Consider the following 17,468-nt stretch of genomic DNA (forward strand, 5'->3'; position numbering starts at 1 on the left):
AATGGCGAACAGGGAAAATGGCTTCTGCCATTCTGGCTACTCCTTTATATCTAATAGGTCCCCAATAAGAACCATGAGCTAAGTATCTGAGTTTGCTTCGTTGTATGACAAGTAACGCACACAAAAATCATAAAATATTTCTATGATTCATTTTTTAGACTTCTTTTGTAATTATTAGTCAAAGCAAACAAGCCCTCCTACCAAACGTAAATAAAAATATATATGACAAAATAACTACTGCATGTTGCAAAGTGTTATTTAACCACAATATGCTTGCTGATAATTGTAACTAGATATGAATCAAATTGTTCTACTTTCAATTTCAAAATTCAAACGCATATTCATATGACCTAAAAATTAATGGATGGATTCATAAACACTTTTGTAAGAAGAATACTTCTAATCCATGATATGCTGCTGAATTACAGCTTCCAATAGTTGTCAGTACCAGTTGTTACTACTTGGATAGTCAGTAGTTGTTTGTCATCAACATAAATCACTGTTGGTTTCACAACTCTGCTTAGATTTGCAAAGTAGTTCAACAATGATATTCAATTGTTAAAATTTAACTAAGAATGAGATTTTAAAAACCATTGTAGCATACCTGATAGATATCAGATAGACTGCTGCTGCCAGAGTCACTGGTGATGCTACATCCTGAATGACTAGATGAAACGTGGGTCACCTGTGGATGGAGACTGTCAGTGAGGTGCAGTTTTGTAAAATCTGCAGGTAGCTGTAAACAGAAGGAGAAAAATATCTTTAGAGTTTGTATAATGGCAAAAAAATTCATTAAAAATTTAAAAATTTACACTACATGTTTTTTCTAAGATATAAGCAAATTATTAAGCATATTCATGGTTTAAGAATCTTGGGAAGAAATATTTAAATGTAATGCTTCATATTCATAAGTGAAAAACTTGAAAGCTCATTATGCTTAAAGAGCAACAGCCTTTGTTATTTTTCAAAGAAAGGAATATGCATATCTAAAACAGACCTTTAGCAGCAATTTCTACTGAAATCATTAAGAGTGTTAGAATTTATAATAGTACCATGAGTGTAGTACTGATTTATATGAGTGGAACCCCTGTTAATTTTTAAATATAAATACTTTGTACAGAACTAAAAACTATATTTCAGTTCCTAGAATAAGTATTCATCTTTTCTAATGCCTAAGGACTACAGAAAATCATTATAAGTACAATAACCCTCAGTTTTATCAGGGAAAAGCTATGTGTTAGATATGAATTATAGTCAAATTTATAGTCAGTCAATTTACATTATTTAGCAACATCATTACACAAAAGATATAAATTGATAATTTACCCAAATTTCTTTTAAAAATCCATAAAGTAGAATTTATCTGCTACCTGAGATATTAGGAGGAAAATTTTGTTGTTTGTTACATCTAAATTCTGCTAAACTAAAGTCTTTTAAATTGATGACTTATTGTTCTAAGATTTTACACCCGGCAATGCTTTTACATGTGTTTCTCACATATTAGTATGGGATTAAAAAACAAAATGTGAATTTTTTATTTGTTTTTTAAAAAAGAGTACACAATGTACAAATTCTCTAACTCTTATTTTGGAAAGAAGCATGTTAAAAACTGTTATACCATATAATATTTTCTTTAAGTTCTAATGCCAAGAATGAATTTTGAATCTTAAATCTTTTCAAAAAGTTTACATCTGAAAATTTATTGGCACCAAGTATGTGCAAATTTTGGTGTAACTTCAGGAAATCTTAGCTACTTATAATTTCTAGAAGTACCAGCAACTCTGACCATCTCTTAACACACAATAAAGTGTTTCTTGCCCTCTATCAATTTCTCTAACCATTTTTTATTTTGGAACTGAACCAAGCATGGACCACAAATATTGAACAAGAGTATTCAGAAGGAGACTTAGCTCAGCTCAACTGAACTGTTTCCAATTTGAAGTCTTCAAACAGTGAAGGACGTTTTCAAACAAGAACACGGGTATTCCCAGCTGAACCTAAAGAAATCCAGTTGATATTGATAGTAGTAGTGATTTACATGAACTTCCCATCTTCGGTCTGCATTTAATCACCTAACAGGTATATCCTATAATTTACTTTCCATACTATTTACTATTCAGTTTTGTACAGATCAGTATTTTACAGCAGTGGTCGCCAATTGGTGAGCCGCGAGAAAAATTTGGCGGTCGGCAGGGAAATGCCACCCCAAAGCAATTAATCCAGGCTGTGGGGGAACACAAGGCTCTGCCACCCACATGGCCCCGGGAACACAAGGCTTGCATCGCTTGCATTAGGAACAATACAAGGTAGTGAGGGGAGCGGGGAAAGGGGGGAGGGGAGAACTTGCCTGGCCACCCAGTTGCTTCTTTCCGCTTCTTTCATTTTCTGCTTTTGGCTGCATGCAAGGATAGCAGCAAAAGTCTTTCTTTCTATCCCCCAAACTCTGCCAGAAATGAGTCTTTGGGACCCTGCAAGGCTTCCTGCTCCAAGCGGCTGCAAAGACTCATTTCTGGCGGAGTTTGGGGAAGAGAAAAAAAGGCTTCTGCTGCTTTCCTTGCATGGCAGCCTGAGAACGGAGCTCAAAGCAGGCTAGGAATGGGGCTGCCTTGGAGGGGATGTGGGGGTGTGAGGGAGAGAGAGAAAGCAAATTAAATTCACGGGGGGAATTTGCATGTCTCTGTGTCTTTTCTTTCCAGTCTCAAAATGGTGGTGGTGGTGGTGGTGGTGGAAGGAAGATCCACCGTTGCTGGGGACTTAAATTCACAGGGGAAATTTGCATGGCTTGACAGCTACAGAGTGATCTATATCAGGAAAATGTTAGACGGTACTGTGCATTCAAATGTTTGTCCTGTAATAACTGAAATGAATGAAAACAGAGTGGAAATGGGTATTTCGTGCTTGCTGACAAGCTTTCATAAGTGTGAAAGTATAGGGAAAAAATACTAGTTACACATTACTCTTAACAAAGACAAAACACCAGGACTTTGGATTCCCCCCCAAAACCAAAGGATAAGAGAAGCCCTTCCTTTCCCTTCACTCTGCCCCACAGTTCCCATTTATATTTAATATAAAAAATAAAATTTTTACATTAAATATATTATCTTTTAAAAAAAAAACATATTAGTGGGCCTCGGGATTTAAAAGTTTGAGTTTCGTGATCGCTGAGGTCCAAAAGGTTGGCGACCCCTGATTTACAGCATTATAGTCATACAATGCATGTTTAACCCATGTAATGATGATACAATGGTAGCAATGCTGATTACTGATTGCTGTTTGTTCGAGGCCACCCAGGAGCACAAGACAACCCAGGAGCAAATATATCCATCCATCCATCCATCCATCCATCCATCCATACAAACAAATACAAACCTGTGTGCTGTATTTGCTCCTGGGTTGTCTCACCTAGTCACACTGTGTGCACTCTGACATTACATAGATTGAAATTTGGGTGCTTGGCAACCAGCATTTATTTACAAAGGTTGCACAGTGAATTCACATAATGATGGTGTGATTTTCTTAACCACTGTAGCAATTTGTTAAGCACAGTGGCAAAAAAAAGTTGTAAAATCAGATGTGACTCTCTTAATGACTGCACTGCGTAGTGATGGAAGTTCCAGTTCCACTGTGGTCATAAGTCAAGGACTCCCCATAAAATTTTAAGCCATAATCACTGCTGCTAAAACAGCATGCCTTATGTTAGCTTCCCTAGATACTCCAGGCCAAGAAACCAACTCCACAAGAAAGCTAAAACTACTTTTATAGAGATTACCTATAGAAACATAATTTTGTAAAGCTGGTTGCACTGAGCTTTTCCTGCTTTTCATAGTTCAATGAATTAGGGACACATCTGTATAAGTCACTTCCAAACGTTATCTGTACATTCTGGAGATAAAAAAAATGCTCTAACATGTTATTTACAGTTCAAACCACTCTATTATATTAATCAACCACCTACTGGACAATGAAACTGCATTTTCACAAACACTTGATGGCAGGTCCAAACTGCTCATTCTTAATCAAATTCTCATAAGGAACAATAAACAACAGGACAATAAAACATGGGAACCAGACCCTACAACCTTAGTAGGGGAACGAGATCTTACAAGAAATATACTTGTCTAAGGAAGTCTATTTTGCCATCATACACTAAAAACATCATTACAGGTTCCAATAAGGGTATGCAGAAGATAAAAGTGCCTCCATGGTGATATATACCATTATCTGCTACTCTGGATACTAAATGTATAACAGGGACCAGTTTTGTGCAGAAGGATTAATGTACAGTTTGACATTAGAAGTCAAAACAATGAAAATATAACATCAGAAGATTTCAAACTCCAAGAACAATTTATGGCGGAACTCAAACCACCATGAAAAAGCAGGCGTTTAACAGCACCACTGAGCTACAGATTACTGAACTCACATACATGGAAAGATTATAGGCAATCACAAAAAGGCTCAACAATGTGTTTTGACACATTACAATTGCTAAAGTACTTAGCGTATTTTTCACTTCATAAGACACACTTTCCCCGCTCCAAAAAAAGTGGGTTGAAATGTCTGTGTGTTGTTGCCGATCCTTTGAATAGCAGACGGGCTGCTGTGGCGGGGTCCTTTTACAGTGCTGAACCCCGCCTCTTCTGTCTTTGTCAGTGCCCCTCTTCTGTCTCTTTTCCACAGTGCAGGAGTCAATAGGCCAAGCTGGCACATGCTAGACACCTATCTGTGGTCCTCTCAGGCTCTGCCTGATATATTTTTTTTTCTTGTTTTCCTCCTCTAAACCTAGGCGCGCCGTATGATCAGGTGCATCTTATAGTGCGAAAAATACAGTATAATCTGTCCTATGTGTACCTGTATCAGCATAAGCAATCTCTATTGCTCTCCTTTCCTTCCATCTCTTTTGACAAAATCTGTAAAGATAGTCCTCACTGAGCAATCACAATTGGGATTGGCAGCTCCTTTGTTAAGCAAAATGGTCGCTAAGTGAGCCTGACCCACTGAGATAAAATTTTAGTTATCTGATTCAGTCGATTAAAAGGGTAAGAGTCAATACACCTGATTACAGAACAATGATATTTATAGATATAATAGACAATGAATTTATGGACATTAAAAAGAAACAAACCCAAATAGGATAAAATCCAATTAAGTAACATTGGAATGCTATTTTAAATAAATGGTTCATTTTCATATAATTTACTGTATATTAATCTAATGGCCACCAGAAATATATTGTATATTGATACAACAACTTCCAGAATCACCAATAAATATGACATTTTTAACAATTATCCGGGAGGAGGAGGATTTCTTACATACAGTTGCATATACTGCTTTATCATTTCAATCACTAGTTACAAAACAAATTCTGACTTTACTTATTTATTTATTTTTCAACTTGTATGGTCCCCTGTCGAGAGACTATGGATGATGAACAGTTTTAAAATAAATTAAAAACAATTCCCAATATAAATATAAAAAATAAAATACTTTCAGCTAAGGAAAATACCACAACAGTCGCTGTTAGCCAGGTGACAGGACCCTTCCCACACTTAAACAGAACTTCAGGGCCTTAAAAAATGCTAGCAGGATCAGGACTATCCTACTCTTGGGATAGAGAATATTCCACAGTGCTATGGTAGAAAGGAACCACCTCCTGGGTTCTACCAACCAGCATTCGTTGGCTAAAATGCTTCAACCCACAGCCCATAATGTATGGTATGGTATGGTATGGTATGGTATGGTATGGTATGGTATGGTATGGTATGGTATGGTATAGTATTAGTATAGAACAATAAATTTAATGTAACATAACATAATATATAATAGCATTGCATAGCATAGCATAATATAATATCTAATGGGCAATGGGCAACCATTAAAACTAAAACAATATAGTAAGCACAATGTTTATATAAATAATTTCCTAAACTTTTAGTAATTGTTTAACAGAGATTATAGTCAGATAATAGTCAGATAACTAGTTTTATCCGTCGCAATAATCTCCAAAAATATAAAATATAAATCATAAAATTTAGTTTCCAAATAGATTATTCACTGCAAATATTTGTATGCCAGTCATTTGAATGATTCTAGACAGCTTACAATAGCTACACATTAAAAAAATTCATACATTAATTCAGCATTAAAACTTTAAAACAAAATCTGTACCTGTTCTCAGTAAAATCTCCCTTATTGAATCTCCTATGGAAAAGGATTGCTTTTTAATCAACTTTATAAACGACAAAAGAGCAACCTAACTTTAGACAACAAACTGAAGGGGTTGCCACTGAGAATCCAATAATTCAAATCATTCTCTCCTGGTGGACTGGGTAAAGTAGGCAGATTCTAGCTGGAGGGGATGATGCCACAAATTCAAAAGTCCAAGACATATATGGCACTAACATCTTGAATTTATTTAATTACTCTGTTGCTGATTTCTAAATAATCTGATTGGCTAATAATCAGAAACATAATCAACCCATGCACCCTCCAAAAATAATAAACTCACCCATAAGATAACCCAATTACAATATCAAAAATGACGCAGGGAGGAAGAAGTTGTATGTTAAACTCATATTTTCAATCACATCAATCAGTCCTCCTGCGAATGATGGAATAACCAGATCTTAACTGAATCCCACAATTAAAGGAGAAGACTGAATCTCTGTGGTGAAGAAATTCTAGATTGGGGCCTATCAGAATATGAGGAGGATGATCTAGTGACAGAAAGCTGTATAATGCTAAAAAAACAAAAACAAACAAATCTAGGTTTCCCCCCTTTTACTGTTTTGAGTGTGACACCTCAATGATTAAAATATACCTTTATTCCCTCATCTTGATTCCCAATAAATCATTATTTTTAAGAAGTTACAATAATAATCATTACGTCTTTTCACTTGGATTCCACAGCATATTTTCCCCGCTTGATTTTTAATAAGAGTTATCAGTATCTATATTACCCTATTTTCTAAATATTTTTAATTGCAGAAATATTCTTATTACCCCTTGTCACCCTGCAGAATCCCCTTTTTAATTCATCAACCATTATCTCTGAAAAAACAATTTTTCAACATTTTACTATTTATTTCATGCACGTTTCCTACTGCTTCTCCTCCCCCTCTTTCCCCCATATCTTTTCTTATTCCAGTTTATATCCCACTCTTTCTTAATATCTTCTTTTCCCCTTTTCTGCTGGGTCTTTCTGCCTTTCCTGACTTCACAGGTATTCCCCCTTTTGATTGCCTTCTTAAATTTCAACTTTTCAACCTTCCTTCTTTCCCCACTTCTTTGTAGTGTTCTTTGTGTTAATTGTCTATTTAAAATGCCTTCTCCCTGAGTCGACTCCTCCTCCTCTGAAGCTCTTTCTTCTTGTTCTTCAATCGCCATTTCCATTTTTTCTAACACAAAGCAAAGTGATTCGCCTCTTTCCTGTAGTAATTATCTCATATTTTTAGTGTTAAAATTTGTATTAATCTAGAATTTATAAAAAGAATGTGTAATGGAAAGGGAATATGACAGACTAAAGAACCAACAAAATTAACAAGTTAATATAGACTATTAAAAGCAAGGAGAGACATTGGTAACTATTATTATTATTATTATTATTATTATTATTAGGCAAACACATATTGTTTATCTTTATTTTTAAAGTAAATATTAAAGGATTATATTTGAAATAATTGAAATGAGACAAAAAGATGTTTCAATTGAGATTAATGAAAGAGGCTAGAATTAATGTGTTTGTTTCTCTCCTTCCTGAAAATTTGGCATGGAAAAGGTAATAATAGAATTAAGTATGCATATATGAATGTATAATTGCTGTCATATTTGTATGTAAAGGTGATGACCTGGAAATATGTTGTCCACTAAAAAGAGATTTTTGTTTTTAATGTGAAAAACTGAATAAAATTTGTTTAAAAAAAAAAGAAAGCTGTATCATGCCAGCCATACACAAGCTGCAATCCATTTCCTTTATGTGTCTTGAAGATAGCAATATATTTCAAAAGAACTTTATACATGAGAAATGCTTGAAATGTTTAAGATGCAATGGAAGGGGGAAGAGGAGAGAGAGCACACTAAATTGTACATAAAGTAAAGATAAAAGTTCCCCCGGAGTCTTAGTGGACAACCAGCTAAATATGAGTCAGCAGTGTGCAGCAGCAGCCAGAAAAGCTAATGCAATCCTAAATTGTATTAACAGACGGATACAGTCAAGATCAAGGGAAGTACTAATATCACTCTATAAAGCCTTAGTAAGACCACACCTAGAGTACTGCATCCAGTTTTGGTCACCACATTATCAAAAAGATGTTGAGACTCTAGAAAAAGTACCGAGAAGAGCAACCAGGATGATTAGGGGACTGGAGGCTAAAACATACAACGAACGGTTGCAGGAACTGGGCTTGGCTAGTCTAGTGAAGAGAAGGACCAGGGGAGACAGGATAGCGATCTTCCAATATTTGAGGGGCTGCCACAGGGAGGAGGAAGGGGTCAAGCTATTTTCTAAAGCGCCTGTAGGCCAGACAAGGAATAATGGATGGAAACTGAACAAGGAGAGATTCAACCTGGAAATAAGGAGAAACTTTCTGACAGTGAGAACAATCAACCAATGGAACAGAAGTTGTCCCCGGAAGTTCAGGGAGCTTCATCACTTGAGACCTTCAAGAAGAGATTGGACTGCCATTTGTCAAAAATGGTGTAGGGTCTCCCGCTTGGGCGGGGTTCGACAAGGTCCCTTCCAACTCTGATTATCTGTTATCTGTTTACCTCACACATACATGCTAGTCATTTCCAACTCTAGGGGGCGGTGCCCATCTCTGTTACAATGCCAAAGAGCCAGTGCTGTCTGAAGATTTCTCTGTGGTCATGTGGCCAGTATGACTAAGCGCCAAAGGCGCATAGAATGCTGTTACATTGCACATACATTATATTAAATTACCCCATTATTGATGTATGACAGAGTTAGCGCCCACAGAGGTGATATCAAAAATTACAACATTCCCAGAATATTATCAGATTGGTTTTGTTGACTTATGGAAGCAATGTTGAAATTTAGAGAAAAGCAGGAGTTAATAAAATCCACAAGCCCCAATATTTTTATTCTTCCAACATCGGCCAAGAAAGTTTCCATTTTCTCTGCCTTATACAAATAGAAGTAGGAAAAAAGGAAAGCAGCACAGCCCCTTAGCTCCAGGGATCTGAGCAGGCAGAGGCTCTAAAATGTCTGCTCCAGCTCAGCCAGGCCACAGATAATAACTTGCTTTCTAGGAATAGTACGTTTTTCTAACCATCTGTAAGATGGTGATGAGGATTAGGGTTCAAATGACTAGTCTCTGCTTACAGATATCCTCAATGGTACAAGGAATGTGTCTGATATCTATCTTACCGTACATAAAAGAGGTTAAATGCTTCCACCTTCTGGAAGGCTCAGTGAGACACCGAGAGGCTGAAATCTTCCTTAAATAACTGAACAAGATTTCCACTCTCAACTAATATGCATTTGGAACGCTTATAAACTTCCATAATCTCTTTTCTCAGTGTGGCATCTGCTGATTTTGTTTCTCAAAAACCTAAGAAAATAAGCTCTTAGAACCAATCAATTAGAACCTGTATTCAGGTCAGAACTGGCTTCAGGAAATAAGACAAGTTCAAAAGCTCCATTTAAAAGCCAACTTGACACCAACGTTGACAGTTTTTCAAAAGAAAGAAAGTCTTCAAAGAGCTTTCAGGGAATAAGTGAGTGGGTGCTCAAAGAAGGAAGACAAGGGAAAAGAAGGGAAAGGGGTAAAAAATAGACTTGACCAAAAGAAAATGGCAGCAGAAATGGCACTCAACTAGATTTCCAAATAGAAAGTTCACGTATCATGGAATTGTCTCTGAAAAATACTTCTATTGTCAAATATTTATGCAGAATGGGACTGAAAAAAAATACTTGTCTCAATAAGTTAAAATGTGTGAGGAAGACAATTATCAAGCAACCTGACCTCAAACTTGAATTTATTAACATACAGACACTGAAACTGTTGAAATAGGGTAATCATATGCTATATGATGCTCACATCAGTCAACCGTCTTCATTCTAAATTCTGAGATATCTGAATAGTTTTCAAAAATAATTTCATAAAGGATATGACGCAGCATCCCAAATGGGTTATAATACCGTCAGGCATTACTATGATTTTTACAATTGGGCACAGTAGATGATCTACTGTCTAGTAAATATTTACATTAGGGGAGAACTAAAGTCAATAATATATAAACCCATACTGTGGGGTGGATTAACTGAGCTACTCTCAGCCTGACGGTGCTGCTATACAGATTGCTGGAAGGAGCAAAGTCCAGGCTATTCATCTAACAGATTTTTTTTTCACTGTCTTTACTCTCTTGTTCACTGCCTTAAGTGTCTGGTTTGGTTCTGCAACCCAACAAGACAGACACAGACTTCAGAGTAATTAGGACCGCAGAAAAACCAATTTCTACCAATCTGCCTTCAATTGAGGACCTGTACACTGCACGAGTCAAAAAGAGGGCTGTGAAAATATTTATATATGCTGTTTCAACCCCTTCCCTCAAAACGATGCTATAGAGCACTGCACACCAGAACAACTAGACACAAGAACAGTTTTTTTCCCAAACGCCATCATTCTGCTAAACAAGTAATACCCTCAACGCTGTCAAACTATTTACAAAGTCTGCACTACTATTACTGTTAATTCTCCCATCCTTCCTTTCACCCATCTCCTCCCACTTATGACTGTATGACTGTAACCTTGTATCCTAATGATTTTTATTGACTGTTTCTTAGTATGATTTGATTGCTTATTGTACTCTATGACTATTATTAAATAATGTACCTTATGATTCTTGACGAATGTATCTATTTTTTAATGTGCACCGAGAGACTATGCACCACGACAAATTCCTTGTGTGTCCAATCACACATGGAGAATAATGAATTCTATTCTATTCTATTCAAAACCCAGCATCATCTTAACGTTAACAGAATCTGGGCTGCTAAGTACAGTTCTAGGTGGCAAGCTAGTTTTCCTACCTTCAGAGAAGGTAGGAATGAATTTCACCGTCTGTAGCAGTCAGCCTGCTAATATCGTAACATAAAGCTTGCTATTAAAAACAAAAGCACAGTAGAACCTGTAGAAATGACTCAGTGGTTGCTTCTTTTGAAAACAATGAAGGGCAAAAGGTGCAAAAGGATGACCAGTTTATCATCCGACAACAAACTTTTCAACTAAATCCACATATTCAGAGCTTGTGCTTTTTGACCTATACTTTTCATTAATTACATCAATTCTTTAAATAACAATAATGTATTATAATCCCAACAAAATACAGATGAAGATTTACTGGAAGAAGACTCACATGGGCTTTAAAGCACAAATAATAATAGCAAGAATTTCAAAAATCCAGAAAGAATAAAATGTAAATAATATTTAAAACAACACACAATTTATTTTACAACACAATATGCCGAATGAATGAATGAATGAATGAATGAATGAATGAATGAATGAATGAATGAATGATTATTTTCCTTAGGTCCTTTTGAAACCACATATTCCAAAGTGAATTGTAAAAACACTTCAGCTTCACAAATTGTATTAAAATGAACTGGAATATTATGATATAAAATATTGTTCTTTTATTTGAAGTCTCATTCTAAATCTTCACATTTTTATGAGGAAAGAGCTTTGTATACCAAGAGACGGTGTTCTTGTCTGTGCAATTATGAGATGGAAAAGTAGCTCTCCCTTTCAATCATTCTCTGCGTTCAAGCAAGTATTCATGTATGTATCAATTCAGGGTCCCCAATTCCCAGACTGCAGACCAGTACTATACACAGCCTGTTAGGCCACACAAGTGAGCAAAGCTTCATCTGCGCATGTGCAGGATTCTAGGTAGCATTCAAAACCATCTCCCCACCCAGTCTGTGGAAAAAAATGTCTACCACAAAAAATTGCCTTCCAGTCCCTGGTGCCAAAAAGGTTAGGGACTCTAAATTAATGTATACTATAGATAAATATGCATATATTTAAATATATACTATATTCATGCAACTATACAATTCATCAATCAAAATATCTTCCTCTAACTCAAAACTACTGACATAAACTAGGATTATGTTTTCTTCTCTTTCTTTGTACAAACATACTGATGAGAAAGCCAAGAGGCATTCAGGTTTTAGATGAAAAAGTAAAATACACATTTTTTTCAGCTTGATATCCATGTATTCTCCCAAATTACAACAGCAGTATTTTGATGTTTTTAAATCCAAGGACTAAATTGTGAGTGAATTGAATTCAATAATGTGAAAATAGTTACAATTTTCTTGATGTAATCCCTAGTGCCTCAACTCATGATATAAATAATTAATAAATCTTATCAATTAATGACGAAGAAGCACCTAGCAATGATCAACTCATACAGAAGATTGTGGGAGTTCAACTATCAAGAACCCTACTGAAATGATGCAAAAAAGATCAAAACAAGTTTGACTGTTATAGAACGAATTCCTTATTAATAAATCAATTTGGCAAATTATGGCTTCATAAGTCCGTAAAATGCTCAAACTAGTCCAACAAAAATAATATCTTACCTATAAGAATGGGCACTGAGAAAATCAAAGAGAAGACAATATTAACAGATGGAAAGAAAAAGGTTGAAATTGAACTTTAAATTATTAAATACCATGTTTCTCCAACAATACGCCCCCTCCCCAATAGGACGGCCGGCACTGCTTTGTACACATGCAGTGAAATTAAGCCCTGCCCCCAAAATTGGGGCCTATTTAACACGAGGTGAAGAGACATAGGGGGAAAGGGGGGAGAGGGGGAGAAAACTTGCCGAACTCATTCCACGCGCAGCCTCGCTTAGCCTAGGAATCCAGCCTTCAGTCCTCCTTGTCCTAGGAACGCATCTGGTACTATTTATTTTTTTGCAGGAAAATCTTAACGCCGAAGTCTCCCAACTCCTTGGCACGTTTTAGTCTACCGATGCCCCACAGCCCTGTTTCTCCTCCGGATCATCATCCCACTTTTCCTGGCAGGGACGCCACAAAATGTGTCACTTTGGTTGGGTGGCCCAGGGGCTCTTGCGCAAGAGAGATGGGCCGCACCAAGAGGCGGCTGCCTCCACTTTCCCATCTGCGCAAAGGGCACCAGCTCCCCGCTCCCCCGCTACAGCCCCAGCAAGGGCGCAGGAGCTGACCTTAAAACGGACATCATCCGCGTCCCCTTGGGCAGCCAGAACAGGGCTTGGCAGAGACGCCTCCGGCGGGACCGCAGAGGAGCGAGACACCCTTTGACCAACACTCCACTCTGGGCACGAGCGAACGCAGCAGCAGCCTAGCCTCCTCCTGCTGGCCCGTGCCTTGCAGAACGAAAGTGCACAGCCCCTGCTTGGGCACCACTGGGCTGCGCATATCTTACGTGGCGGCACCTCCTCCTGCTGGCCACTCCTTGCAGGCCGAAAGTGCAGCTCAGCAGCTCCCAAGTGGGGGCTACGCGCTTTCAGCCTGCAAGGTGTGGCCAGCAGGAGACGCCGCCGCATAAAGTAAGAGCGGCCAGCGGTGGCGCTGGAAGCCAGGCCGAGCGGGGCAAGTGCCCAGAGCAGAGCGTTGGTCAAAGGGTGGCAGGCCTGCAGCAGGCTGGGCGGCTCACTCCTTTGCGGTCCTGCTGGAGGTGTCTTTGCTGAGCCCTGCTGCCCGAGGGGTCATGGAAGGAGTCCGTTTTAAGGTCAGCTCCCACACTCTTGCCGGGGATGTAGTGGGGGAAGTGGGAGCTGGTGCCCTTTGCGCAGATGGGAAAGCGGAGGCATCTGCCTCTTGGTACGGCCCATCTTTCCTGTGCAAGAGCCCTCGGGTCGCCCGACCGAAGTGGTGCATTTTGTGGCGCCCTTGCTGGGGAAAGTGGGCTGGTGATCCGGAGGAGAAACAGGGCTGTGGGGCATCGGTAGACTAAAACATGCCAAGGAGTTGGGAAACTTTGGCATTACTATTTTCCTGCAAAAAAAATAAATAGTACCAGATGCATTCCTGGGACAAGAGAAGGACTTAAGGTTGGATTCCTAGGCTAAGTGAAGCTGCATGTGGGGTACTCCTTTCAGCCATTAAAGAAGCAGCCCAGTGGCCAGGTGAGGCTCGTGGGGGGAATTAAGGCACCCTCAAAAAGATAGCCTAACCATTTGGGGGGGGGGGTTTAAAAAAAAAAAGGCCCAGCCTTATTTTCTGAGAAACACGGTAGTATTTTATATAATAGATTGTTTGTATGTAAGATTTGCATCAACTTTTGCTTTTTAAAGAAACAAATGACCATCAATTGTAGATAATGTCATAAAACAAACAAAGGAGAATGCAACTGATACAAAATAGAATTGACTAAAAAAATCAGCTTAGAAAGGAACCTAGCAACTATTCTGTAGATGATTATATCAATAAAAATGTGGTCATGTTTTAAAACACTGTAAGACAAGCATCGCATCTCCTTCCCGTGGAGTTTCAAAATCAGAATACCATTGAGAAGAAATAATTGGTACATATTACTTCATAAACAGATGAAACGAAATTCAGGAGAGCATTCTCTCTCTCTCTCTCTCTCACACACACACACACACACACACACACACACACTCACCCTTCTTCTTCAGGTCTTTCATATTTTACTTGGTTCTCTTCAACTGTGATCAGCACTACATGCAGTCCTCACTTAGTGACTGCCTCATTATTCAGTGACTGTTCACATTGCAATAATAATGAAAAAGTAACTTTGTGACTAATTCTCACATTTACAACTTTCAAAGGTCTGCAAAGCAAACAAAAGCTGAAGTGAGATCATAACCACAATCAGTTTCACTTAGGGACCAAATTGCCAGTTCCAATCATGGTCACTAAACAAGTCCATCTCTATACAACTTTGCTTTGTTTTTCACATTACCATGAAAAGACACATAGTGTAAAATATTTTACTACTGTATATCTGTGCAGAGGTATTGATGGAAAGCCATTTTATAATACACAAAGAAGCAAATGTAGTATTTGTTTGCTACTCTTTAAAGCAGCAATATTTTTTTCTAATATGAACCAGCAGGCAGCCATGCAATTCCAGGAAAAATGAAGTTGCGTTAAAGAATTGAAGACTATACTTTGCTTCTATGTAATTGGAAGCAATTTTTATTCTTTTCACTAAAAGAATATTGGTAAGAAATTATGTAACGAGGATCAGGACTCTTTCAGCATAATTGAATAAAATCTGAAACAAAACAAAAAAAAATTGCTCTAAAGGGGGAGAAGTCAATAAAAGAAAGATCACCTTCCAAAACAGATTAAATCAAAGCTGTGGAGAAAAAGCTTGCAAAAAAAACCCCACTAATTCATCCTTATGGGGGAGGCAGGTGGGAAGTGACTCAGAATGCTTGTGACTGTGAAGATTCTAACACAGAAGGTTTCTATGATAAACTGACTGGCTTAGATAAGATTCTGACAGGTACTGATGAAAAGGTGATTAAAAAATTGTATGGATATCTATTAGAAATTAAACTAGAAGAAGAACAAGTTAAAGAAACTATGATTGCTTGGGGGTAAGAATTTTGGATATGGGATTGATCTAGAGAAATGGCAAAAACTGTGGTCTCAAAATTATAAAATGACAATGTCAACAGCATATAAAGAAAATTTGTATAAGATGCTTTACAGGTGGCATTTTCCCCTGACAAGAAGAGCAAGAATGTTCAAGAATAAATCCGAAAAATGTTGGAAATGTCATCAGACACCTGGCTCATATTACCGTATGTGGTGGACTTGTGCGGATGCTAAAAAATACTAGACTAAAATCTACACGTGGTTGGAAAAAATGATGAAAAAACATATAGACTTGAAACCAGAGATATTTTTATTGGGAATTTTACCTGAAATATATAGTAAAGACTTGAAATACCTGATTGTAAATGTATTAACAGCGGCTAGGATTGTATTTACTAAAAACTGGAAAAATACCATCACAGGAGGAAATCATTAAGAAAATATTGGAATGTGCTGAAATGAGTAGATTGACATTTGAAATTAGAGAACAAGAGGACAGACAATTTTATAAAATTTGGGATCTTTTCTATCAATGGTTAGACAACAAAGTACAGTAATGAAATATGTAGATTTTTAGAAAATAACATATAAAGATGTACTTCTTTCTTATTATAACTACAAAATGATTTTAGGATAGATTTGGGGTGATAATATGAACTCTTATAAAATAAATTAAGTAAATTATGGCTATCCTGTAAAGCATGAATGAATAAAAGTATAGTCAAATGATTGATTAATAACGATACTAAGGTATTTAATTTTTGATTGACAATATGAGATTATATGTAATGTAACTGTAATTGAAGACTACGAAATGGAAGCACAAAACAATTGGTAAACCAACCGGCATACTGTATATATACCTATGGAAGATAGCTTGATGTTTTTATGTTTTGTTTGTTTATGTTTGTTTTTAAAAACCAATTAAAAAGAATTTTTTTTAAAAAAACGAATGCTTGTGACTGCTCTAGGCAGATTTCCCCTGCCTCCTGTTCATGTGACACAAAGCCGAGCATATATATCCATCCTTTGCTTTCTCATCCACATATACACAAGGAAATGGCTAGGGCTGATAAAGGGGTTGGAAAGAACGACGCAAGTCATGCTCTCCATGCGTCTCCTACTGTGTCGGAACTGAATCTTGAAGCACTCCCTAGCCTTTTCTTCTACAAAGTGAGTTTCTCTGATGAAAAGTAAGAATGGAGGAGGCAAGCCTAATCTATAAAAATCTCCTGAAGCCACCTGATTGGTAATCTTGAAAGTCAACGTTTAGACATCCTTTCCACTCCTCCTACTATTCCGGGCTATCCAAAAGTCTAAGTAATGCCTTCCTATGTTAAGATGACAATCAATGGACAAGTTCTCCTTCTGTCCACCACCACCCCATTTCATATTATTTCAATATAAAACTTGAATATTTTGTTTCTATGTCACTTAAGCATCCCATCGTTGAGTCAGTTCTTAGCATGAGAAATTAGGGGTTTTAGACATGCCAAATGGAATGAAAACGCGCGCTAGGGTAATGGTTACTGTTGTCACATCAATATTTTGCTATAAAGAAGGAGATGGAAGTAAGTACTCTCCTTTGGAAGCTTCAACCTTATTTAAAATGTTACAATCAGCAGTGATTCAGAAAGGAAAAACACATATAAAGACTGTAGAATGTAATGTATTACCGAAGATATTTAAAGAATCTAAATAGTATCTTAATTATAATTCAGTAACACAATATTATTTTGCAATTTGAAAGTCACTAAGTTTAAAAATACTAACAGCCATCTGATACATTCTGATTTCAGTTTTAGCTTTAAAATTCTTTCAACATCTATTTGTTTTCCTCTTTCATGCATCAAGTATGACTTCTATCCATATGTTA

The 17,468-nt window shown here is 37.2% G+C and overlaps 1 protein-coding gene across 5 annotated transcripts in view; it reads right to left on the minus strand.

Moving 5' to 3' along the window:
- RAPGEF2 (Rap guanine nucleotide exchange factor 2) overlaps positions 1–17,468 on the minus strand; it is a 139,165-nt gene that overhangs the window by 43,087 nt on the left and 78,610 nt on the right. For all 5 annotated transcript variants that reach the window (XM_087936682.1, XM_087936683.1, XM_087936681.1 and 2 more), the window contains one exon: positions 605–736. In XM_087936682.1, coding sequence (XP_087792808.1) covers positions 605–736 — 132 coding nt within the window. The remainder of the gene's footprint in view (positions 1–604; positions 737–17,468) is intronic.

This window comes from Pseudonaja textilis, chromosome 6 (assembly GCF_049901715.1).
Source record: "Pseudonaja textilis isolate UNSWEBS1 chromosome 6, rPseTex1.2, whole genome shotgun sequence".
Classification (NCBI taxonomy): Eukaryota; Metazoa; Chordata; class Lepidosauria; order Squamata; family Elapidae; genus Pseudonaja; species Pseudonaja textilis.